Source organism: Somniosus microcephalus, unplaced genomic scaffold (assembly GCF_052327205.1).
Source record: "Somniosus microcephalus isolate GS21.2 unplaced genomic scaffold, FLI_Smic_1.0 unresolved_chr9, whole genome shotgun sequence".
Lineage (NCBI taxonomy): Eukaryota > Metazoa > Chordata > Chondrichthyes > Squaliformes > Somniosidae > Somniosus > Somniosus microcephalus.
The window spans coordinates 9,954,760-9,981,015 of record NW_028225187.1 but is presented as its reverse complement, the minus strand read 5'-3'; the positions used below and the strand labels follow the sequence as shown (position 1 = coordinate 9,981,015).

The 26,256-nt window shown below is 50.7% G+C and overlaps 1 protein-coding gene across 1 annotated transcript in view; it reads left to right on the top strand.

Annotated features, from left to right (window-relative positions):
• Window positions 1-20,119, top strand: part of LOC147084738 (putative G protein-coupled receptor 139) — a 30,342-nt gene extending 10,223 nt beyond the window's left edge. The window contains exons 4-5 of the mRNA XM_085979330.1: window positions 16,891-17,101; window positions 19,218-20,119. Of these exons, the coding sequence (XP_085835456.1) occupies window positions 16,891-17,101; window positions 19,218-20,119 (1,113 nt within the window). The remainder of the gene's footprint in view (window positions 1-16,890; window positions 17,102-19,217) is intronic.
• Window positions 20,120-26,256: the final 6,137 nt, after the last annotated feature.

Here is a 26,256-nt window from a genome sequence, read left to right as displayed (position 1 = left end):
AGGTGCAGCAAATGATTAAGAAGGCCAATGGAATGTTTGCTTTCATTGCTAGGGGGATAGAATATAAAAATAGGGAGGTATTGCTTCAGTTGTACAAGGTATTGGTGAGACCACACCTGGAATACTGCATACAGTTTTGGTGTCCATACTTAAGAAAATACATACTTGCTCTCGAGTCAGTACAAAGAAGGTTCACTCGGTTAATCCCGGGGATGAGGGGATGGACATATGAGGAGAGGTTGAGTAAATTGGGATTCTACTCATTGGAGTTCAGAAGAATGAGAGGCGATCTTATTGAAACATATAAGATTGTGAAGGGGTTGGATCGGGTGGATGCAGGGAGGATGTTCCTGATGATGGGTGAAACTAGAACTAGGGGGCATAGTCTTAGAATAAGGGGCTGCTCTTTCAAAACTGAGACGAGGAGGAACTACTTCACTCAGTGGGTGGTAGGTCCATGGAATATGCTGCCCCAAAAAGCTGTAGAAGCTACATCATTACATAAATTTAAAACAGAAATAGACTGTTTCCTAAAAGTAAAGGCAATTAAGGGTTATGGGGAGCGGGCAGGAATTTGGACATGAGTCTAGGTTCGGATCGGACATGGCCTTTTGGGTAGCGGAGCGGGCCCAGGGGCCGTGTAGCCTGATCCTGCTCCTATTTAGTGTGTCTAATTCTGTTAGGTTCAGGAGATGGTTCTGTGATAGTAGATTGGCGGATAGGATCAGATCAGCCATGGTCTTATTAAATGGTGGAGCAGGCTCGACGGGCCAATTGGGTTTCTCCTGCTCCTATTTCTTATGTTCTTATGTTCTTATGTAGAGACAGAGGCAGACAGACAGAGACAGACAAACAGACATATAGAGACAGAGGAAGACAGACAGAGACAGACAAACAGAGACAGTAAGAAGAAACGGACAGGATTTATACAGACAGACAGACGTAGAGACAGACAGGGATAGAGACAGTCTCAGGCAAACAAAGAGACAGAGACAGGCAGAGATAGAGACAGACAGACAGACAGACAGAGACAGACAGACAGAAACAGACAGACAGAGACAGACAGACAGACAGAAACAGACAGAGACAAGAATAGAGACAGACAGAGAGTCAGAGACAGACAAACACAGAGACAATCAGAGAGATAGAGACAAACGGAGACAAACAAAGAGGACAGAGACCGACAGACAGAGGCAGAGGCAGACAGAGATAGAGACAGACAGAGGCAGACAGAGAGACAGACAGAGGCAAACAGAGACAGACAGAGGCAAACAGTGACAGACAGAGACAGATAGACAGACAGAGAGAGACGGACAGAGATAACCACGCTGAATGAGACTGAGACTGAGATTCGGAGACAGACATGCAGTGGCAGACTCAGACAGAGATAGGCACACTGAGACACAGACGGACAGATGGGGACAGACAGAAATACAAACAAGCAGAGGGTGATAGACTGACAACCAGATGCAGGCTATGACAGACAGACAGAGAAAGAGAGACAAAGACACAGATATGCAGAGAGAGAGACAGAGCAGGTAGACATGGACAGACATACAGTGACATAGAAACAGAGATAGAGACAGAGGGAGAGAGCCAGAGAGACAGATTGAAAGACAGATTGAATGAGACATCGACATACATACAGACTACACCAGACAGAGACAGGCAGACAAAATTAGACAGAGAAAAGAAAGACAGTTGAGGCAGACAGACAGAGACAGACAAACTGTGCTAGACAGAGAGAGGCAAACATACAAACACGACATACAAAGACAGACATAGTGTGTCAGACATAAAGAGACAGAGACACGGAGAAAGGCATCTGGAGACAGACAGACAGACACAGGCATCCAGAGACAGACGTAGACAGAGAAGGAGAGATACTGAGGCAGACGGACAGAGAGAGAGAGAGTTGTCAGAGAGACAGTGACAAAGATAGAGACAGAGGGAGTCAGACAGAGATACAGAGAGGGAAACAGACAGAGAGACAGCCAGAAATAGTGACAGAGACAGACAGACACAGAGAAACATACCTCGACGGAGACACGGACAGATAGACGGAGACACAGTCAGACAGAGAGGAGCAGACAGGTAAATCTGGTTTCATCAACGGATATGTAAGCGCTGGTGCCGTATCTGCCACTGGAAGCTTCAAGTGGGAGCAAGTAGAAGAGGAATAATTGAGGGCTAGGATAGATCCTTGGGATTCATCACAGGGAACGGTGCTGCAAAGAATGGGTGAGGGAGGAGAAGCCATTGATGGAGATTCTCTGGCTCCGGTCAGGTAGGTAAATGTGGAAACATGCAAAGGGATGTCCCACCAAGAGGCCAATGTCAGAGGCATGAAGAGGCGACGGGTTGGAGGAGAGGACGGAGTGTCTGCAGCTGGTAAATGCCTCATTGAGAGTTTGAGGGCCAGTTGGGCTAAGGCAGGGGCAGAGGCTGGCGATATTATGGTGGTGGAAGAAGGGCCAGATATGATGGAGAGGATATGACGTGTGGAGTAGTGGAGGGTGGAGAGAGATGGCGGAGAGCTGGAGCTGGGTGTTGTCAGCAGACATGTGGAGCAGTGGAGGGTGGAGAGAGATGGTGGAGAGCTGGAGCTGGGTGCTGTCAGCAGACATGTGGAGTAGTGGAGGGTGGAGAGAGATGGTGGAGAGCTAGAGCTGGGTGCTGTCAGCAGACATGTGGAGTAGTGGAGGGTGGAGAGAGATGGTGGAGAGCTGGAGCTATGGTGAGGTCAGCAGACATGTGGAGTAGTGGAGGGTGGAGAGAGATGGTGGAGAGCTGGAGCTGGGTGTTGTCAGCAGACATGTGGAGTAGTGGAGGATGGAGAGAGTTGGTGGAGAGCTGGATCCTGGTGTTGTCAGTGGACATGTGGAGTAGTGAAGGATGGAGAGAGAGTGTGGAGAGTTGGAGCTGGGTGTTGTCAGCAGACATGTGGAGTACTGGAGGGTGGAGAGAGATGGCGCAGAGCTGGAGCTGGGTGTTGTCAGCAGATATGTGGAGTAGTGGAGGATGGAGATAGATGGTGGAGAGCTGGAGCCTGGTGTTTACAGCCTACATGTGGAGTAATGGAGGGTGGAGAGAGATGGTGGAGAGCTGGAGTTTGGTGTTGTTAGCAGACATGTGGAGTAGTGGAGGGTGGAGAGAGATGGTGGAGAGCTGGAGCTGGGTGTTGTCAGCAGACATGTGGAGTAGTGGAAGTACGAGAGAGATGGCGGAGAGCTGGAGCTGGGTGTTGTCAGCAGACATGTGGAGTAGTGAAGGATGGATAGAGATGGTGGAGAGCTGGAACTGGGTGTTGTCAGCAGACATGTGGAGTAGTGGAGGGTGGAGAGAAATGGCGGAGAGCTGGAGCTGGGTGTTGTCAGCATACATGTGGAGTAGTGGAGGATGGAGAGAGATGGTGGAGAGCTGGAGCTGGGTGTTGTCAGCAGACATGTGGAGTAGTGGAGGGTGGAGAGAGATGGCGGAGAGCTGGAGCTGGGTGTTGTCAGCGGACATGTGGAGTAGTGGAGGGTGGAGAGAGATGGTGGAGAGCTGGAGCTGGGTGTTGTCAGCATACATGTGGAGTAGTGGAGGGTGGAGAGAGATGGTGGAGATCTGGAGCTGGGTGTTGTCAGCAGTTATATGCAGCAGTGGATGGTGGAGAGAGATGGTGGAGAGCTGGAGCTGGGTGTGGTCAGCAGACATGTGGAGTAATGGAGGGTGGAGAGAGATGGTGGAGAGCTGGAGCTGGGTGATGTCAGCAGACATGTGGAGGGTGGAGAGAGATGGTGGAGAGCTGGAGCTGTGTGTTGTCCGCAGACATGTGGAGTAGTGGAGGTTGGAGAGCGATGGTGGAGAGCTGGATCTGGGTGTTGTCAGCAGACATGTGGAGTAGTGGAGGGTGGAGAGAGATGGTGGAGAGCTGGAGCTGCTGTTGTCAGCAGACATGTGGAGTAGTGGAGGGTGGAGAGAGATGGTGGAGAGCTGGATCTGGGTGTTTTCAGCAGGCATGTGGAGTAGTGGAGGATGGAGGGAGATGGCGGAGAGCTGGAGCTGGGTGTTGTCAGCAGACATGTGGAGTAGTGGAGGGTGGAGAGAGATGGTGAAGAGATGGAGCTGGGTGTGGTCAGCAGACATGTGGAGTAGTGGAGGATGGAGAGAGATGGTGGAGAGCTGGAGCTGAGTCCTGTCAGCAGACATGTGGAGTAGTGGAGTGTGGAGAGAGATGGTGGAGAGCTGGAGCTGGATGTTGTCAGCAGACATGTGGAGTAGTGGTGGATGGAGAGAGATGGTGGAGAGCTGGAGCTGGGTGTTGTCAGCAGACATGTGGAGTAGTGGAGGGTGGAGAGAGATGGTGAAGAGATGGAGCTGGGTGTGGTCAGCAGACATGTGGAGTAGTGGAGGATGCAGAGAGATGGTGGAGAGCTGGAGCTGGGTGTTGTCAGCAGACATGTGGAGTAGTGGAGATTGGAGGGAGATTGTGGAGAGCTGGAGCTGGGTGTTGTCAGAAGACATGTGGAGCATTGGAGGGTGGAGAGAGATGTTGGAGAGCTGGAGCTGGGTGTTGTCAGCAGACATGTGGAGTAGTGGAGGGTGGAGAGAGATGGTGTAGAGCTGGAGCTGGGTGTTGTCAGCAGACATGTGGAGTAGTGGAGGGTGGAGAGAGATGGTGGAGAGCTGGAGCTAGGTGTTGTCAGCAGACATGTGGAGCAGTGAAGGGTGGAGAGAGATGGTGGAGAGCTGGAGCTGGGTGTTGTCAGCAGACATGTGAAGTAGTGGAGGGTGGAGAGAGATGGTGGAGAGCTGGAGCTGGGTGCTGTCAGCAGACATGTGGAGTAGTGGAGGGTGGAGAGAGATGGTGGAGAGATGGAGCTGGGTGTTGTCAGCAGACATGTGGAGTAGTAGAGGGTGGAGAAAGATGGTGGAGAGCTGGAGCTGGGTGTTTTCAGCAGACATGTGGAGTAGTGGAGGGTGGAGAGAGATGGCGGAGAGCTGGAGCTGGGTGTTGCCAGCAGACATGTGGAGTAGTGGATGGTGGAGAGAGATGGTGGAGAGCTGGAGCTGGGTGTTGTCAGCAGACGTGTGGAGTAGTGGAGGGTGGAGAGAGATGGTGAAGAGCTGGAGCTAGGAGTTGTCAGCAGACACTTGGGGGGTGGAGAGAGATGGTGGAGAGCTGGAGCTGGGTATTGTCAGCAGACATGTGGAGTAAAGGAGGGTGGAGAGAGATGGTGGAGAGCTGGAGCTGGGTGTTGTCAGCAGACATGTGGAGTAGTGGAGGGTGGAGAGAGATGGTGGAGTGCTGGAGCTGGGTGTTGTCAGCAGACATGTGGAGTAGTGGAGGGTGGAGACAGATGGTGGAGAGCTGGCGCTGGGTGTTGTCTGCAGACTTGTGGAGTAGTGGATGGTGGAGAGAGATGGTGGAGAGCTGGAGCTGGGTGTGGTCAGCAGACATGTGGAGTGATGGAGGGTGGAGAGAGATGGTGGAGAGCTGGAGCTGGGTGTTGTCAGCAGACATGTGAAGTAGTGGAGGGTGGAGAGAGATGGTGGAGAGCTGGAGCTGGGTGTTGTCTGCAGACATGTGGAGTAGTGCAGGGTGGAGAGAGATGGTGGAGATCTGGAGCTGGGTGTTGTGAGCAGACATGTGGATTAGTGGAGGGTGGAGAGAGATGATGGAGAGCTGGAGCTGTGTGTTGTCATCAGACATGTGGTGTAGTGGAGTGTTGAGTGAGATGGTGGAGAGCTGGAGCTTGGTGTTGTCAGCAGACATGTGGAGTAGTGGAGAGTGGAGAGTGATCGTGGAGATCTGGAGCTGGGTGTTGTCAGCAGACATGTGGAGTAGTGGAGGATGGAGAGAGATGGTGGAGAGCTGGAGCTGGGTGTTGTCAGCAGACATGTGGAGTAGTGGAGGGTGAAGAGAGATGGTGTAGAGCTGGAACTGAGTGTTGTCAGCAGACATGTGGAGTAGTGGAGTGTGGAGAGAGCTGGTGGAGAGCTGGATATGGGTGTTCTCAGCAGACATGTGGAGTAGTGGAGGGTGGAGAGAGATGGTGGAGAGCTAGAGCTGGCTGTTGTCAGCAGTCATGTGCAGTAGTGGATGGTGGAGAGAGATGGTGGAGAGCTGGAGCTGGGTGTGGTCAGCAGACGTGTGGAGTAGTGGAGGGTGGAGATAGATGGTAGAGAACTGGAGCTGGGTGATGTCAGCAGACATGTGGATAGTGGAGGGTGGACAGAGATGGTGGAGAGCTGGAGCTGGGTGTTGTCAGCAGACATGTGGAGTAGTGGAGGGTGGAGAGAGATGGTGGAGAGATGGAGCTGGGTGTTGTCAGCAGACATGTGGAGTAGTGGAGGGTGGAGAGAGATGGTGGAGAGCTGGAGCTGGGTGTTGTCAGCAGAGATGTGGAGTAGTGGAGGGTGGAGAGTGATGGTGGAGAGCTGGAGCTGGGTGTTGTCAGTAGACATCTGGAGTAGTGGATGTTGGGGAGAGATGGTGGAGAGTTGGAGCAGGGTGTTGTCAGCAGACATGCGGAGTAGTGGAGGGTGGAGAGAGATGGTGGAGAGCTGGAGCTGAGTGTTGTCGGCAGACATGTGCAGCAGTGGAGGATGGCGAGAGATGGTGGAGAGCTGGAGCTGGGTGTTGTCAGCAGATATGTGGAGTAGTGGAGGGTGGAGAGAGATGGTGGCGAGCTGGAGCTGGGTGTTGTCAGCAGACATGTGGAGTAGTGGAGGGTGGAGAGAGATGGTGGAGAGCTGGATCTGGGGGTTGTCAGCAGACATGTGGAGTAGTGGATGGTGGAGAGAGGTGGTGTAGAGCTGGAGCTAGGTGTTGTCTGCATACATGTGGAGTACTGGAGGGTGGAGAGAGATGGTGGAGAGCTGGAGCTGGGTGTTGTCAGCTGACATGTGGAGCAGTGGACGGTGGAGAGAGATGGTGGAGAGCTGGAGCTGGGTGTTGTCAGCAGACATGTGGAGTAGTGGAGGGTGGAGAGAGATGGTGGAGAACTGGAGCTGGGTGTTGTCAGCAGAGAAGTGGAGTAGTGGAGGGTGGAGAGAGATGGTGGAGAGCTGGAGCTGGGTGATGTCAGCAGACATGTGGAGTAGTGGAGTGTGGAGAGAGATGGTGGAGAGCTGGAGCTGGGTGTTGTCAGCAGACATGTGGAGTACTGGAGGGTGGAGAGAGATGGTGTAGGTCTGGAACTGGGTGTTGTCAGCAGACATGTGGAGTAGCGGAGGGTGGAGAGAGATGGTGGAGAGCTGGAGCTGGGTGTTGTCAGCAGACATGTGGAGTAGTGGAGGGTGGAGAGAGTTGGTGGAGAGCTGGAGCTGGGTGTTGTCAGCAGACATGTGGAATAGTGGAGGGTGGAGAGAGGTGGTGCAGGGCTGGAGCTGGATTTGTCAGCAGACATGTGGAGCAGTGTAGGGTGGAGAGAGATGGAGAAGAGATGGAGCTGTGTGTGGTCAGCAGACATGCGGAGTATTGGAGGGTGGAGAGAGATGGAGAAGAGATGGAGCTGGGTGTGGTCAGCAGATATGTGGAGTAGTGGAGTGTGGAGAGAGATGGTGGAGAGCTGGAGCTGGGTGTTGTCAGCAGACATGTGGAGTTGTGGAGGGTGGAGAGAGATGGTGGAGAGCTGGAGCTGGGTGTTGTCAGCAGACATGTGGAGTAGTGGAGGGTGGAGAGAGATGGTGAAGAGCTGGAGCTGGGTTTTGTCAGCAGACATGTGGAGTAGTGGAGGGTGGAGAGAGGTGGTGAATAGCTGGAGCTGGGTGTTGTCAGCAGACCTGTGGAGTAGTGGAGAGTGCAGTGAGATGATGGAGAGCTGGAGCTGGGTATTGTCAGCAGACATCTGGATTAGTGGAAGGTGGAGAGAGATGGTGAAGAGCTGGAGCTGCGTGTTGTCAGAAGACATGTGGAGTAGTGGAGGGAGAAGAGAGATGGTGGAGAGCTGGAGCTGGGTGTTGTCAGCAGACATGTGGAGTAGTGGAGGGTGGAGAGAGATGGTGGAGAGCTGATCTGGGGGTTGTCAGCAGAGATGTGGAGTAGTGGAGGGTGGAGAGAGGTGGTGTAGAGCTGGAGCTAGGTGTTGTCTGCATACATGTGGAGTACTGGAGGGTGGAGAGAGATGGTGGAGAGCTGGAGCTGGGTGTTGTCAGCTGACATGTGGAGCAGTGGACGGTGGAGAGAGATGGTGGAGAGCTGGAGCTGGGTGTTGTCAGCAGACATGTGGTGTAGTGGAGGGTGGAGAGAGTTGGTGGAGAGCTGGAGCTGGGTGTTGTCAGCAGACATGTGGAATAGTGGAGGGTGGAGAGAGATGGTTCAGGGCTGGAGCTGGTTTTGTCAGCAGACATGTGGAGTAGTGTAGGGTGGAGAGAGATGGTGGAGAGCTGGAGCTGGGTGTTGTCAGCAGACACGTGGAGCAGTGGAGGATGGAGAGAGATGGTGGAGAGCTGGCGCTGGCTGTTGTCAGCAGACATGTGGAGTAGTGGAGGGCGGAGAGAGATGGTGGAGAGCTTTAGCTGGGTGTGGTCAGCAGACATGCGGAGTATTGGAGGGTGGAGAGAGATGGTGAAGAGATGGAGCTGGGTGTGGTCAGCAGATATGTGGAGTAGTGAAGTTTGGAGAGAGATGGTGGAGAGCTAGAGCTGGGTGTTGTCAACAGTCATGTGCTGTAATGGATGGTGGAGAGAGATGGTGGAGAGCTGTAGCTGGCTGTGGTCAGCAGACGTGTGGAGTAGTGGAGCGTGGAGAGAGATGGTGGAGAGCTGGAGCTGGGTGATGTCAGCAGACATGTGGAGTAGTGGAGGGTGGAGAGAGATGGTGGAGAGCTGGAGCTGGGTGTTGTCAGCAGACATGTGGAGTAGTGGAGGGTGGAAAGAGATGGTGGAGAGCTGGAGCTGAGTGTTGTCAGCAGACATGTGGAATAGTGGAGGGTGGAGAGAGATGGTGCAGAGCTGGAGCTGGTGTTGTCAGCAGACATGTGGAGTAGTGTAGGGTGGAGAGAGATGGTGGAGAGCTGGAGCTGGGTGTTGTCAGCAGACATGTGGAGCAGTGCAGGATGGAGAGAGATGGTGGAGAGCTGGCGCTGGGTGTTGTCAGCAGACATGTGGAGTAGTGGAGGGCGGAGAGAGATGGTGGAGAGCTGGAGCTGGGTGTGGTCAGCAGACATGTGGACTATTGGAGGGTGTAGAGAGATGGTGAAGAGATGGAGCTGGGTGTGGTCAGCAGATATGTGGAGTGGTGGAGTGTGGAGAGAGATGGTGGAGAGCTGGAGCTGGGTGTTGTCACCAGACATGTGGAGTTGTGGAGGGTGGAGAGAGATGGTGGAGAGCTGGAGCTGGGTGTTGTCAGCAGACATGTGGAGTAGTGGAGGGTGGAGAGAGATGGTGGAGAGATAGAGCTGGATGTTGTCAGCAGTCATGTGCATTCGTGGATGGTGGAGAGAGATGGTGGAGAGCTGGAGCTGGGTGTGGTCAGCAGACGTGTGGAGTAGTGGATGGTGGAGAGAGATGGTGGAGAGCTGGAGCTGGGGGATGTCAGCAGACATGTGGAATAGTGGAGGGTGGAGAGAGATGGTGGAGAGCTGGATCTGTGTGTTGTCAGCAGACATGTGGAGTAGTGGAGGTTGGAGAGAGATGGTGGAGAGCTGGAGCTGGGTGTTGTCAGCAGACATGTGGAGTAGTGGAGGGTGGAGAGAGATGGTGGAGAGCTGGAGCTGGGTGTTGTCAGCAGACATGTGGAGTAGTGGAGGATGGAGAAAGATGGTGGAGAGCTGGAGCTGGGTGTTGTCAGCAGACATGTGGAGTAGTGGAGGGTGGAGAGAGATGGTGGAGAGCTGAAGCTGGGTGTTGTCAGCAGACATGTGGAGTTGTGGAGGGTGGAGAGAGTTGGTGAAGATCTGGAGCTGGGTGTTGTCAGCAGACATATGGATTAGTGGAGGGTGGAGTGAGATGGTGGAGAGCTGGTGCTGGGTGTTTTCAGCAGACATGTGGAGTAGTGGAGGATGGAGAGAGATGGCGGAGAGCTGGAGCTGTGTTTTGACAGCAGACATGTGGAGCAGTGGAGGGTGGAGAGAGATGGTGGAGAGCTGGAGCTAGGAGTTGTCAGCAGACACGTGGAGTGTGGAGAGAGATGGTGGAGAGCTGGAGCTGGGTGTTGTCAGCAGACATGTGGAATAGTGGAGGGTGGAGAGAGATGGTGGAGAGCTGGAGCTGGGTGTTGTCAGCAGACATGTTGAGTAGTGGAGGGTGGAGAGAGATGGTGGAGAGCTGGAGCTGCGTGTTGTCAGCAGACATGTGGAGTAGTGGAGGGTGGAGAGAGATGGCGGAGAGCTGGAACTGGGTGTTGTCAGCAGACATGTGGAGTAGTGGAGGGTGTGGAGAGATGGTGGAGAGCTGGATTTGGGTGTTGGCAGCAGACATATGGAGTAGTGGAGTGTGGAGAGAGATGGTGGAGAGCTGGAGCTGGGTGTTGTCAGCAGACATGTGGAGTAGTGGAGGGTGGAGAGAGATGGTGGAGAGCTGGAGTTGGGTGTGATCAGCAGACGTGGAGGGATGGAGGGTGGAGAGAGATGGTGGAGAGCTGGAGCTGGGTGTTGTCAGCAGACATGTGGAGTAGTGGAGTTTGGAGAGAGATGCTGGAGAGCTAGAGCTGGGTGTTGTCAACAGTCATGTGCTGCAGTGGATGGTGGCGAGAGATGGTGGAGAGCTGGAGCTGGCTGTGGTCAGCAGACGTGTGGAGTAGTGGAGCGTGGAGAGAGATGGTGGAGAGCTGGAGCTGGGTGATGTCAGCAGACATGTGGAGTCGTGGAGGGTGGAGAGAGATGGTGGAGAGCTGGAGCTGGGTGTTGTCAGCAGACATGTGGAGTAGTGGAGGGTGGAGAGAGTTGGTGGAGAGCTGGAGCTGGGTGTTGTCAGCAGACATGTGGAATAGTGGAGGGTGGAGAGAGATGGTTCAGGGCTGGAGCTGGTTTTGTCAGCAGACATGTGGAGTAGTGTAGGGTGGAGAGAGATGGTGGAGAGCTGGAGCTGGGCGTTGTCAGCAGACATGTGGAGCAGTGGAGGATGGAGAGAGATGGTGGGAAGCTGGCGCTGGCTGTTGTCAGCAGACATGTGGAGTAGTGGAGGGCGGAGAGAGATGGTGGAGAGCTTTAGCTGGGTGTGGTCAGCAGGCATGCGGAGTATTGGAGGGTGGAGAGAGATGGTGAAGAGATGGAGCTGGGTGTGGTCAGCAGATATGTGGAGTAGTGGAGTGTGGAGAGAGATGGTGGAGAGCTGGAGCTGGGTGTTGTCAGCAGACATGTGGAGTTGTGGAGGGTGGAGAGAGATGGTGGAGAGCTGGAGCTGGGTGTTGTCAGCAGACATGTGGAGTAGTGGAGGGTGGAGAGAGATGGTGAAGAGCTGGAGCTGGGTGTTGTCAGCAGACATGTGGAGTAGTGGAGGGTGGAGAGAGGTGGTGAATAGCTGGAGCTGGGTGTTGTCAGCAGACATGTGGAGTAGTGGAGGGTGCAGTGAGATGATGGAGAGCTGGAGCTGGGTATTGTCAGCAGACATCTGGATTAGTGGAGGGTGGAGAGAGATGGTGAAGAGCTGGAGCTGCGTGTTGTCAGAAGACATGTGGAGTAGTGGAGGGAGAAGAGAGATGGTGGAGAGCTGGAGCTGGGTGTTGTCAGCAGACATGTGGAGTAGTGGAGGGTGGAGAGAGATGGTGGAGAGCTGGATTTGGGTGTTGGCAGCAGACATATGGAGTAGTGGAGTGTGGAGAGAGATGGTGGAGAGCTGGAGCTGGGTGTTGTCAGCAGACATGTGGAGTAGTGGAGGGTGGAGAGAGATGGTGGAGAGCTGGAGTTGGGTGTGATCAGCAGACGTGGAGGGATGGAGGGTGGAGAGAGATGGTGGAGAGCTGGAGCTGGGTGTTGTCAGCAGACATGTGGAGTAGTGGAGTTTGGAGAGAGATGCTGGAGAGCTAGAGCTGGGTGTTGTCAACAGTCATGTGCTGCAGTGGATGGTGGCGAGAGATGGTGGAGAGCTGGAGCTGGCTGTGGTCAGCAGACGTGTGGAGTAGTGGAGCGTGGAGAGAGATGGTGGAGAGCTGGAGCTGGGTGATGTCAGCAGACATGTGGAGTCGTGGAGGGTGGAGAGAGATGGTGGAGAGCTGGAGCTGGGTGTTGTCAGCAGACATGTGGAGTAGTGGAGGGTGGAGAGAGTTGGTGGAGAGCTGGAGCTGGGTGTTGTCAGCAGACATGTGGAATAGTGGAGGGTGGAGAGAGATGGTTCAGGGCTGGAGCTGGTTTTGTCAGCAGACATGTGGAGTAGTGTAGGGTGGAGAGAGATGGTGGAGAGCTGGAGCTGGGCGTTGTCAGCAGACATGTGGAGCAGTGGAGGATGGAGAGAGATGGTGGGAAGCTGGCGCTGGCTGTTGTCAGCAGACATGTGGAGTAGTGGAGGGCGGAGAGAGATGGTGGAGAGCTTTAGCTGGGTGTGGTCAGCAGGCATGCGGAGTATTGGAGGGTGGAGAGAGATGGTGAAGAGATGGAGCTGGGTGTGGTCAGCAGATATGTGGAGTAGTGGAGTGTGGAGAGAGATGGTGGAGAGCTGGAGCTGGGTGTTGTCAGCAGACATGTGGAGTTGTGGAGGGTGGAGAGAGATGGTGGAGAGCTGGAGCTGGGTGTTGTCAGCAGACATGTGGAGTAGTGGAGGGTGGAGAGAGATGGTGAAGAGCTGGAGCTGGGTGTTGTCAGCAGACATGTGGAGTAGTGGAGGGTGGAGAGAGGTGGTGAATAGCTGGAGCTGGGTGTTGTCAGCAGACATGTGGAGTAGTGGAGGGTGCAGTGAGATGATGGAGAGCTGGAGCTGGGTATTGTCAGCAGACATCTGGATTAGTGGAGGGTGGAGAGAGATGGTGAAGAGCTGGAGCTGCGTGTTGTCAGAAGACATGTGGAGTAGTGGAGGGAGAAGAGAGATGGTGGAGAGCTGGAGCTGGGTGTTGTCAGCAGACATGTGGAGTAGTGGAGGGTGGAGAGAGATGGTGGAGAGCTGGAGCTGGGTGTTGTCAGCAGACATGTGGAGTAGTGGAGGGTGGAGAGAGATGGTGGAGAGCTGGAGCTGGGTGTTGTCAGCAGACATGTGGAGTAGTGGATGGTGGAGAGAGATGGTGGAGAGCTGGAGGTGGGTGTGGTCAGCAGACATGTGGAGTGATGGAAGGTGGAGAGAGATGGTGGAGAGCTGGAGCTGAGTGTTGTCAGTAGACATGTGGAGTAGTGGAGTGTGGAGAGAGCTGGTGGAGAGCTGGATATGGCTGTTCTCAGCAGACATGTGGAGTAGTGGAGGGTGGAGAGAGATGGTGGAGAGCTAGAGCTGGCTGTTGTCAGCAGTCATGTGCAGTAGTGGATGGTGGAGAGAGATGGTGGAGAGCTGGAGCTGGGTGTGGTCAGCAGACGTGTGGAGTAGTGGAGGGTGGAGATAGATGGTAGAGAACTGGAGCTGGGTGATGTCAGCAGACATGTGGATAGTGGAGGGTGGACAGAGATGGTGGAGAGCTGGAGCTGGGTGTTGTCAGCAGACATGTGGAGTAGTGGAGGTTGGAGAGAGATGGTGGAGAGATGGAGCTGGGTGTTGTCAGCAGACATGTGGAGTAGTGGAGGGTGGAGAGAGATGGTGGAGAGCTGGAGCTGGGTGTTGTCAGCAGAGATGTGGAGTAGTGGAGGGTGGAGAGTGATGGTGGAGAGCTGGAGCTGGGTGTTGTCAGCAGACATCTGGAGTAGTGGATGTTGGGGAGAGATGGTGGAGAGTTGGAGCAGGGTGTTGTCAGCAGACATGCGGAGTAGTGGAGGGTGGATAGAGATGGTGGAGAGCTGGAGCTGAGTGTTGTCGGCAGACATGTGCAGTAGTGGAGGATTGCGAGAGATGGTGGAGAGCTGGAGCTGGGTGTTGTCAGCAGATATGTGGAGTAGTGGAGGGTGGAGAGAGATGGTGGCGAGCTGGAGCTGGGTGTTGTCAGCAGACATGTGGAGTAGTGGAGGGTGGAGAGAGATGGTGGAGAGCTGGATGTGGGGGTTGTCAGCAGACATGTGGAGTAGTGGAGGGTGGAGAGAGGTGGTGTAGAGCTGGAGCTAGGTGTTGTCTGCATACATGTGGAGTACTGGAGGGTGGAGAGAGATGGTGGAGAGCTGGAGCTGGGTGTTGTCAGCTGACATGTGGAGCAGTGGACGGTGGAGAGAGATGGTGGAGAGCTGGAGCTGGGTGTTGTCAGCAGACATGTGGAGTAGTGGAGGGTGGAGAGAGATGGTGGAGAACTGGAGCTGGGTGTTGTCAGCAGAGAAGTGGAGTAGTGGAGGGTGGAGAGAGATGGTGGAGAGCTGGAGCTGGGTGATGTCAGCAGACATGTGGAGTAGTGGAGGGTGGAGAGAGATGGTGGAGAGCTGGAGCTGGGTGTTGTCAGCAGACATGTGGAGTACTGGAGGGTGGAGAGAGATGGTGTAGGTCTGGAACTGGGTGTTGTCAGCAGACATGTGGAGTAGCGGAGGGTGGAGATAGATGGTGGAGAGCTGGAGCTGGGTGTTGTCAGCAGACATGTGGAGTAGTGGAGGGTGGAGAGAGTTGGTGGAGAGCTGGAGCTGGGTGTTGTCAGCAGACATGTGGAATAGTGGAGGGTGGAGAGAGGTGGTTCAGGGCTGGAGCTGGATTTGTCAGCAGACATGTGGAGCAGTGTAGGGTGGAGAGAGATGGTGGAGAGCTGGAGCTGGGTGTTGTCAGCAGACATGTGGAGCAGTGGAGGATGGAGAGAGATGGTGGAGAGCTGGCGCTGGCTGTTGTCAGCAGACATGTGGAGTAGTGGAGGGCGGAGAGAGATGGTGGAGAGCTTTAGCTGGGTGTGGTCAGCAGACATGCGGAGTATTGGAGGGTGGAGAGAGATGGTGAAGAGATGGAGCTGGGTGTGGTCAGCAGATATGTGGAGTAGTGGAGTGTGGAGAGAGATGGTGGAGAGCTGGAGCTGGGTGTTGTCAGCAGACATGTGGAGTTGTGGAGGGTGGAGAGAGATGGTGGAGAGCTGGAGCTGGGTGTTGTCAGCAGACATGTGGAGTAGTGGAGGGTGGAGAGAGATGGTGGAGAACTGCAGCTGGGTGTTGTCAGCAGACATGTGGAGTAGTGGAGGGTGGAGAGAGATGGGGGAGAGCTGGAGCTGGGTGTTGTCAGCAGACATGTGGAGTAGTGGAGGGTGGAGAGAGATGGTGGAGAGCTGCAGCTGGGTGTTGTCAGCAGACATTTGGAGTAGTGGAGGGTGGAGAGAGATGGTGGAGCGCTGGAGCTGGGTGTTGTCAGCAGGCATGTGGAGTAGTGGAGCGTGGAGAGAGATGGTGGAGAGCCTGAGCTGGGTTTGTCAGCCTACATGTGGAGTAGTGGATGGTGGAGAGAGATGGTGGAGAGCTGGAGCTGGGTGTTGTCAGCAGACATGTGGAGTAGTGGAGGGTGGAGAGAGATGGTGGAGAGCTGGAGCTGGGTGTTGTCAGCAGACATGTGGAGTAGTGGAGGCTGGAGAGAGATGGTGGAGAGCTGGAGCTGGGTGTTGTCAGCAGACATGTGGAGTAGTGGAGGGTGGAGAGAGATGGTGGAGAGCCTGAGCTGGGTGTTGTCAGCAGACATGTGGAGTAGTGGAGGGTGGAGAGAGATGGTGGAGAGCTGGAGCTGGGTGTTGTCAGCAGACATGTGGTGTAGTGGTGGGTGGAGAGAGATGGTGGAGAGCTGGGGCTGGGTGTTGTGAGCAGACATGTGGAGTAGTGGAGGGTGGAGAGAGATGGTCGAGAGCTGGAGCTGGGTGTTGTCAGCAGACATGTGGAGTAGTGCAGGGTGGAGAGAGATGTTGGAGAGCTGGAGCTGGGTGTTGTCTGCAGATATGTGGAAGCTGACCCCATGTCCGTAGATGATGTCACAAAGGGCAGCATGTAGACGAGGAAGAGGAGGAACAAGATTGGAAAGTTCAGAGACTCGAGAAAGAATGGTGCTGGTGTGGGAAGAGAAGTCATTGCTGGAGTTTCTCTGGCTGCCATCAGATCAGTAAGACTGGAACCAAGTGAGGGCAGTCCCACCGAAAGAGGCCAGTGTCAGAGGCGTGGAGAGATCACAGGTGGGTTTACTGCTAGGTTGGAGGAGCGGGTGGAGAGGGCGAGGTGTGAGGCCATGGAGGGATATAACCCAAGGGTAACAATTTTTAATTTAATACTTTGGCAGATTGAGAGACACGGAGGCCCAGTGAGGGCGATGGTGATGGGCGAGCGGGACTTGGGGAGGGCTGGACATGGACAGCAGAGTTTACAATCGGTTGACATTGTTGGAAGGTGGAGGTTGGGTGACCGGCCAGAGTGAACTGGATGAATGGAGTCAGGAGGTGGCACAGTTCTAATGTTACTGGAACCGTTAACCTATGTAGAATAAACAGGTAAATATCTGCAGTAAAATAGCGGAGGAATGTCAATGGGGCACATTCAATGATAGCCCCCTAATGTCACCCACGGTAATTTCTGGGCTCCTCTCCTGAAACATGCCCTTTAACTGTCCCTGTGTCGGAGAAAGCAACACATTTCAACGGGGAAACTGCAGGCACAGAGAGAAACGTGGCTGTTTCTGCTCCTTGATTCAATGTACACTGCGGAGAAATTGGTAAAATGTACAACTCAATTGGCTGGAGTGAACATGGTCGATACAAATACATGAAAACTGTAAATGAAGCCGTTCATTATCGTTGGATCGGTCCTGCATGAGCACAGCTTTCAGTCTTATTCCCGAGAGAGCTCTCATTAAGATAATGTCCTGAACTTTGAGATATTTGTGTTTTATTCAACACATGATTTACATCGGTGTCAAAGGTCCTGAAGTAATGTGTTTGTTCAAGTGACTGGAACTAAGAGCAATGCTCAGAGGTGTAACCTGTCAGTGTCAGTGGAGACTTATCCCCGGTATAAATCAGGGCCCAATGGAAGGGATCAGCTCAGAGTGCCTGCCGGAGCTGTGGTTCCACTTCAACAGAAGTCGCTGCTTCTCACAGAAATGGGCTATCCAGTAGTCTATCAGATAGAAGACATCTACTATCCTGTTATTGCAGCTGTTGGAGTTACTGGTAAGCGGGTATCTCAGCTGTCAATTGCATAAATTTCTGTTAATTGTGCTGTAGAGCTTGGCAATGTTTAACTCGGTGAATGTTTTCCACAGCCGGCTGTTCTGTTCCAGCAGTTGATTGATGGGATGTCCTCAGTCTCTGCCCCTGTGGTCTTGCAGGAGTTTTATTATATCTGTAGTGGTCGTTGTGGATCCAACCCTGACATTGTTACTGGATCATTTTCTGTACTGAATGTACTGGAATCAGGTTTATCAGGAGTCTGCGCTCAGAGCAGTTATCAGACCATCAGGAGCTGTTGTCCAATTTATGTTGTGGTACTCACCTGTCCTCGAATATTTTTTCATAAATGTGCTTTCATTGATTGAAAATGAGACAGCTCACGATCTCGGTGTCCTCCTCCCAGTAACATGGTTCAGATTATCTTGGATTTAAATGTGTGATTGATTATCACTGTTGTAAAATAATATTTCCCTGTGTGCGTCTCTGACGCCGCTTCAGAGGTCTGGCGACTGAATTGCATTTGTTGCTGGCTCCTTCACATCTCCTTCTCTACTTCAGTGTGGGTGGATTCACTTGCTGACATTGGTCTTCATTGTAAAATGAAATGTTTTGAGGTTATCTTGTAACAGTTTGCACTGTATCTGTTGGAATTAGGAGCCCTTATGGAGATTATAATTAGCAGCGGTGATTTTGGTGCTCTGTTAATTGAACAATCGCGCCATCTAACGCTGGACATTATAATTACAGCAGAAGGAACTTAAATTATTGTCAGCTCTTTCTGGAAGAGATATTCGGTTCTGCTTATTGTATGCACTGCAGATCAATGTAGGTGATCAGGTGAAGACTTGGGTGATCTGTAGGAACAGCAACCGATTCAAAGAAGCCTAGATGAAGGGACCGATTGCAATGTACCCACGTTTTCTGAAGGTACAAAGCTAGGTGGGACAGTAAGCTGTGAGGAGAATAAAAAGAGTCTGCAAGGGATATAGATAGACAAAGTGAGTCGGCCATAAGGTGGGAGATGGAGTATAGTGTCAGGAAATGTGAGGTTTTCCCACTTTGGTAGCAAGAATAGAAAAACGGAATATTTTTAAATGGTGAGAAACTTTCCAGTGTTGGTGTTCAGAGAGATTTGGGTCTCCTCGTGCAAGAAACACAGAAAGCTAGCACGCAGGTACAGCAAGCAATAAGGAAGGGTAATGGCATATTGTCCTTTATTGCAAGGGGGTTGGAGTATAGGAGTAAGGAAGTCTTGCTACAATTGTACAGGGCCTTGGTGAGACCACACCTGGAGCACTGTGCACAGTTTTGGTCTCCTTATCTAAGGAATGATATACTTTCCTTGGAGGCGGTGCAACGAAGGTTCACTAGATTGATTCCTGGGATGAGAGGGCTGTCCTATGAGGAGATTGTGTAGAATGGGCCGATACTCTCTGGAGTTTAGATGAATGAGAGGTGCTCACATTGAAACATACAAAATTCTGAAGGGGATTGACAGGGTAGATGCTGAGAGTGTTCCCCCTGGCTGGAGTGTCTAAAACCAGGGCGCATATTCTCAGGATAAGGGGTCGGCCATTTAAGACTGAGATGAGGAGGAATTTCTTCACTCAGAGGGTGGTGAATTTTTGGAATTCTCTGCCACAGCGGGTTTTGAATGCTGAGTTTATGAGTATATTCCAGGCTGAGATAGATATATTTTTGGCCGCTAGGGGAATCAAGGGATATGGAGATCGGGCGGGAAAGTGGACTTGACTTCAATGATCAGCGGAGCAGGCTCGAGGGCCATAAGACCTACTCCTGCTCTTACTTCTTATGTTCTTATGTTGAAGAGATCACCAGCCCTGCCCCTAACTGTGGCCATTTTGCTGTTGCAGTGGCCATTATTCATGTGGCTACCAGGCCCGAACCCCCCCCCCCACAGCGACCAAATTGATAATGTCACCTCCTGGTAGTGGTGGCCATTTTTCATATGGTACCCAGCCCCACCCACAACTGCCATTTTGATGATGGCACATCCTGGCGGAGGTGGCCATTTTTCAGCTCAGACCCTGTCAAACTGCTAATTTGTCTCCAATCTGACCAGTAATTTCTCTGCTTCCTTTCATTTCTCTTACAGTTAACTTGGTGGCGATTGTGATCCTGTCCCGAGGAAAGTGCGGTCTCTCCAAATGTATCACTCGCTACCTGGTGGGAATGGCAGCGGCTGATCTCCTGGTCGTCATCTCTGATCCCATATTGAGGCAGATTGGTTCGATTTATTTACCAGGTTCATTCCTGAACATTACTCCCGTGTGTAGTCTCGTTTTTTTCCTGCTTTTTGCAACCACAGAGGTTGCTGTCTGGCTCACAGTCGCTTTCACCTTTGACCGATTTGTAGCCATTTGTTGGGAGAAGCTGAAAACAAAATATTGCACCGAGAAAACGGCCACCGTGGTTATCGGAACAGTGAGTGTGCTGGGCTGTTTAGAGTCTGTCCCGTGGTACTTTACACTTGAACATGGATATATAATTGATAATATTCCCTGGTATTGTTTCACTAAACCGAGCTTCGACACTTCCCCCTCGTGGGCCGCGTTTGAGTTGTTTCACCGAATTTTAACCCCTTGTATCCCGTTCTTTCTGATTTTGCTGCTCAATGTTCTGATGGTCAGACGTATTTTAGCGGCCAGTAGAGTACGCAGGGGACTCCGGGGCCGCAGCGCTGGAGAGAATCACAAGGACCCAGAGATGGAGAACCGAAAGAAATGCATCGTTATACTCTTCAGCATAACCGGCAGTTTTATACTGTTATGGGTGACCCAGGTTGTACTTTCCATCTATCAGCGAATTACAGATATTAGTCCTTCCTCCGTCACTGACCCTCTTTATATAACACAACAGACAGCAGCAATGCTTCAGGTTCTCAGTTCCTGCACAAACATGTGTATTTACGCTGTGACCCAGACTAAGTTCAGAGAGGAGCTGAAGAACACGGTGAAATACCCGCTCAATCTAATTGTTAAATTAGTTAAATCATAGAAAGAGCTGAAGAGTTTGCAGCACCAGAACTGCAGCCCATTTCATCCCCCATCTCATGCACTACACACTTGATGGACAGTACATTTGACATTAGCAGCACCGAGCCCTGAGATGATTTATATCTCATTTTGATGTCAGATTTTATTGAAAACCCCACCTATTGGGGCGGGTCACATTTGCAGACAACACATGAATTGTTTCTCCAAAGGGCAGCGCTGAATAGCTCAGCTGGACTTCAACTGAAAAAGCTGCTGTTAACCCGTGGACAGAATGACAGAGGAAGGCCGAGAAAATCCCAAAAGCTGCTGTTAACCCGTGGACAGAATGACAGAGGAAGGCAGAGGAAATACCAAAAGCTGCTGTTAACCCACTGAGAGAATGACAGAGGAAGGCAGAGAAAATACCAAAAGCTGCTGTTAACCCGCGGACAGAATGACAGAGGAAGGCAGAGAAAATACCAAAAGCTGCTGTTAACCCGCTGACAGAATGACAGAGGAAGGCAGAGAAAATACCAAAAGCTGCTGTTAACCCACTGACAGAATGACAGAGGAAGGCAGAGAAAATACCAAAAGCTGCTGTTAACCCGCGGACAGAATGACATAGGAAGGCAGAAAAAATACCAAAAGCTGCTGTTAACCTGCGGACAGAATGACAGAGGAAGGCAGAGAAAATAACAAAAGCTGCTGTTCACCCGCGGACAGAATGACAGAGGAAGGCAGAGAAAATACCAAAAGCTGCTGTTAACCCGCGGACAGAATGACAGAAAAAATACCAAAAGCTGCTGTTAATCCGCTGACAGAATGACAGAGGAAGGCAGAGAAAATACCAAAAGCTGCTGTTAACCCGCGGACAGAATGACAGAGGAAGGCAGAGAAAATACCAAAGCTGCTGTTAACCCGTGGACAGAATGACAGGGGAAGGCAGAGAAAATACCAAAAGCTGCTGTTAACCCGCGGACAGAATGACAGAGGAAGGCAGAGAAAATACCAAAAGTTGCTCTTAACCCACTGACAGAATGACAGAGGAAGGCAGAGAAAATACCAAAAGCTGCTGTTAACCCGCGGACAGAATGACAGAGGAAGGCAGAGAAAATACCAAAAGCTGGTGTTAACCCGCTGACAGAATGACAGAGGAAGGCAGAGAAAATACCAAAAGCTGGTGTTAACCCGCTGACAGAATGACAGAGGAAGGCAGAGAAATACCAAAAGCTGCTGTTAACCCACTGACAGAATGACAGAGGAAGGCAGAGAAAATACCAAAAGCTGCTGTTAACCCGCGGACAGAATGACAGAGGAAGGCAGAGAAAATTCCAAAAGCTGCTGTTCACCCGCGGACAGAATGACAGAGGAAGGCAGAGAAAATACCAAAAGCTGCTTTTAACCCGCTGACAGAATGAGAGAGGAAGGCAGAGAAAATACCAAAAGCTGCTGTTAACCCGCGGACAGAATGACAGAGGAAGGCAGAGAAAATACCAAAAGCAACATATTTGAAAGTTCTTTATCTGAATGCACGTAGCATTCGTAACAAAATGAATGAGTTAAAGGCACAAATAATGACATTTGGGTATGATCTTGTGGCCATTACAGAAACATGGCTGCAGGGTGACCATGACTGGGAATTAAACATACCAGGTTATTTAACAATCAGGAAGGACAGGCAGGAAGAGAGAGGAGGTGGGGTGGCTATGTTAATAAAGGAAGGAATCACTATAATACAGAGAAATGATATTGGGTCAAAGGAGCACGATAGTGAAACAGTTTGGGTGGAGGTAAGGAATAATAAGGGGAAAAAAACACTAGTGGGTGTAGTCTATAGGCCTCCGAACAGTTGCAACTCTGTTGGACGGAGTATTAACCAGGAAATAGTTGAGGCTTGTAATAAGGGAACAGCTATAATTATGGGGGATTTTAATTATCATATTAACTGGACAAATCAAATTGGGCAGAGCAGCCTTGAGGAAGAGTTCATTGAGTGTATTAGGGATGGGTTTCTTGAGCAGCATGTAACTGAACCGACCAGGGGGCAAGCAACCTTAGATTTGGTCCTGTGTAATATGACAGGATTAATTAAAAATGTCCTAGTAAAGGATCCCCTTGGAATGAGTGACCATAACATGGTTGAGTTCCATATTCAATTAGAGGGTGAGAAGGTTGGATCTCAAACAAGCGTGCTGAGCTTGAATAAAGGAGACTATGAAGGTATGAGAGCGGAATTAATGAGAGTGGACTGGGAAAATAGATTAAAGGGTAAGACGGTACATGACCAGTGGTGTACATTTAAGGAGTTATTTTACAACTTCCAAAAAAAATATATTCCACTGAGGAAAAAAGGGTGTAAAAGAAAAGATAGCCATCCGTGGCTAAGTAAAGTAATTAAGGATAGTATCCGGCTAAAAACAAGGGCATATAAGGTAGCCAAATCTAATGGGAGGATGGAAGATTGGGAAGTCTTTAAAAGACAGCAAAAAATAACAAAAAGATTGATTAAGAAAGGGAAGATAGATTATGAAAGTAAATTAGCAAAAAATATAAAAACAGACAGTAAACGTTTCTATAGTTATATAAAAAGAAAAAGGGTGACTAAAGTAAATGTTGGTCCCTTAGAGGATGAGACCGGGAAATTAATGGTGGGAAACATGGAGATGGCAAAAACACTGAACAATTATTTTGTATCAGTCTTTACGGTAGAGGACACTAAGAATATGCCAACACTGGAAAAACAGGGGGCTCTAGGGGGGGAGGAACTAAATACAATTAAAATCACTAAGGAAGTGGTACTTGGTAAAATAATGGGACTCAAGGCGGATAAATCCCCTGGACCTGATGGCTTGCATCCCAGGGTCTTGAGGGAAGTATCGGTAGGGATTGTGGATGCATTGGAACTAATTTTCCAAAACTCACTGGACTCAGCAAAGGTCCCGGCAGATTGGAAAACTGCTAATGTAACACCATTATTTAAAAAGGGTAGTAGGCAGAAGGCTGGAAACTATAGACCTGTTAGCCTAACATCTGTGGTTGGTAAAATGTTACAGTCCATTATTAAGGAGACAGTAACGGGACATTTGGATAAACACAATTTAATAGGTATACTCAGCATGGTTTCATGAAGGGGAAGTCATGTTTAACAAATTTGCTTGAGTTTTTTGAGGAAGTAACATACAGGGTGGATAAAGGGGAACCAGTGGACGTAGTGTATTTAGACTTCCAAAAGGCATTTGGCAAGGTGCCACACAAAAGATTATTGCTCAAGATAAAAAATCACGGGATTGGGGGTAATATTCTGGCATGGGTGGAGGATTGGCTCTCTAACAGGAAGCAGAGAGTTGGGATAAATGGTTCGTTCTCAGATTGGCAACCAGTAACTAGTGGTGTTCCGCAGGGGTCAGTGCTGGGTCCCCAACTCTTTACAATCTATATTAACGATTTGGAGGAGGGGACCGAGTGTACCATATCAAAGTTTGCAGATGATACAAAGATGGGACGGAAAGTAGTGAGTGAGGAGGACATAAAAAACCTGCAAAGGGACATAGACAGGCTAAGTAAGTGGGCAGAGATTTGGCAGATGGAATACAATACTGGAAAGTGTGAAGTTATGCACTTTGGCAGGAAAAATCATAGAGCAAGTTATTATCTTAATGGCAAAAAACTGGAAAGTACTGTAGTACAAAGGGATCTGGGGGTCCTGGTGCACGAAACTCAAAAAGTTAGTATGCAGGTGCAGCAAGTGATCAAGAAGGCCAATGGAATGTTGGTTTTTATTGCTAGGGGGTTGGAATATAAAAACAGGGAGGTATTGCTGCAGTTGTACAAGGTATTGGTGAGGCCGCACCTGGAATACTGCATTCAGTTTTGGTGTCCATACTTAAGAAAAGACATACTTGCTCTCGAGTCAATACAAAGAAGGTTCACTCGGTTAATCCCGGGGATGAGGGGGTGGTCATATGAGGAGAGGTTGAGTAGATTGGGACTCTACTCATTGGAGTTCAGAAGAATGAGAGGCGATCTTATTGAAACATATAATATTGTGAAGGGGCTTGATCGGGTGGATGCGGTGAGGATGTTCCCAATGATGGGTGAAACTAGAACTAGGGGGCATGATCTTAAAATAAGGGGCTGCTCATTCAAAACTGAGATGAGGAGAAACTTCTTCACTCAGAGGGTGGTAAGTTTGTGGAATTTGCTGCCCCAGAAAGCTGTGGAAGCTACATCATTAAATAAGTTTAAAACAGAAATAGATAGTTTGCTAGAAGTAAAGGGAATAAAGGGTTACGGGGAGCAGGCAGGAAATTGGACATGAGTCTAGGTTCGGAATGGTCATGGCCCTGTGGGTAGTGGAGCGGGCCCAGGGGCCGTGCAGCCTTGTTCTGCTCCTACTGTGTTCTAATTCTGTTAGATTTCAGGAGATGGTTTTATTCCTGTTCCTGGCTGGGGTGGAGATCGCCTTTACAGAAGGTAAGTACTGTAGAAAATATAGGGACAGAGTGATCTCCTGGAAGAATTTCGATCGCCTAGATGGGTCGGAGAGGAATTTCCCAGATTTTTTTCTCCCAAATTGGCCATTGGGTCTTTATCTGGTTTTTCGCCTCTCCCGGGAGATCACATGGGTTCGGGTGGATGTAGAGTGATAGAAGATTTGAGGTTAGGATCAGATCAGCCATGATCTTATTGAATGGTGGAGCAGGCTCGAGGGGCCGATTGGCCTACTCCTGCTCCTATTTCTTATGTTCTTATGTTCTTACAGTAGCTGAATAGCAAAAAGGAGCAGGAGCACAGATAGAAATAAGAATATAAAGAGGCACAATAACGTGACAAGCTAATAAATGCACAAAGAAGCAGAGATTGAAACATGCAGAGTCAGAAAAAGACAGAGACATCCATGAAGAGAAAATGGAAAGACAGACAGAGGCAGAAAGTGTGAGAAAGAGAGAAAGAAAGAAAGAAAGAAAAAAGGAAGGAAAGAAAGAAGGAAGGAAGGAACGACAGAAAGACAGCTGCCTTGAACCTAATTATTGGAATATCTACCCTAAACTTCTCTGCATCTCTACCACTCTCTGCTTCTTAAAACCACCCTCTTTCACCCAGCTTTTGGACATCTGTCCTGATATCTCCTTCTGTGACCCGGTGTTAGAAATTGTTTAATTGAAATCGCTAAGTTAAACTCCTTGGGGCGGTTTACTACGTTAAATGCGCTATATAAATGTAACTTGTTGTTGGGGGAAGGATAGAAACATATACTCATAAAACCAAGAAAGAGGTGGACAAGTTTTGGTCCACAATACAATACTTTCATTAATTTGCATTCATACAGCCTCTTTTATTTCGACATATCGCCAAACACTTCAGACATTGAATGATACAATGAAGTGTGGCGCCAGTTATGTAGCTAATGTCTTAATGGATAAGCAATAGCAATATACTGTGGCTACCAGACATGTCTTCCTTTTTCCTCAACCGAGGATTCCCCTCTACCGTGGTTGACATGGCCCTTGACCATGTCCTTTCTATTTCCCGCACTTCTGCTCTCACCCCTGCCCCTCCCTCCCAGAACCACGATAGAGTTCCCCTTGTCCTCACCTTTCACCCCACCAGCCTCCACATTCAACGGATCATCCTCCACCATTTCCGCCACCTCCAACGTGATCCCACTACCAAACATATCTTCCCCTCACCTCCACCTTCAGCATTCCGAAGGGACTGCTCCCTCCGTGACACCCTGGTCCAGTCCTCAATCACCCCCAACAGCCCTGCTCCTTCACCTGGCACATTCCCGTGCAAGTGCAGGAGATGCAACACATGCCCTTTTACTTCCTCCCTTCCCACTGTGCAGGGCCCCAAACACCCCTTCCAGGTGAAACAGCGATTTACTTGTACTTCTTGCAATTTAATATACTGTATTCGCTGCTCACGATGCGGTCTCCTCTACATTGGGGAGACCAAACGCAGATTGGTCGACCACTTTGCAGAACGCCTCCGTTCAGTCCGTACGGGTGACCCTGAGCTTCCGGTCGCCTGTCACTTTAATTCACCGCTTCACTCCCACTCTGATCTCTCTGTCCTCGGGCTATTGCATTGTTCCAATGAAGCTTAACGTAAGCTCGAGGAACAGCACCTCATCTTTCGATTGGGCACTTTGCAGCC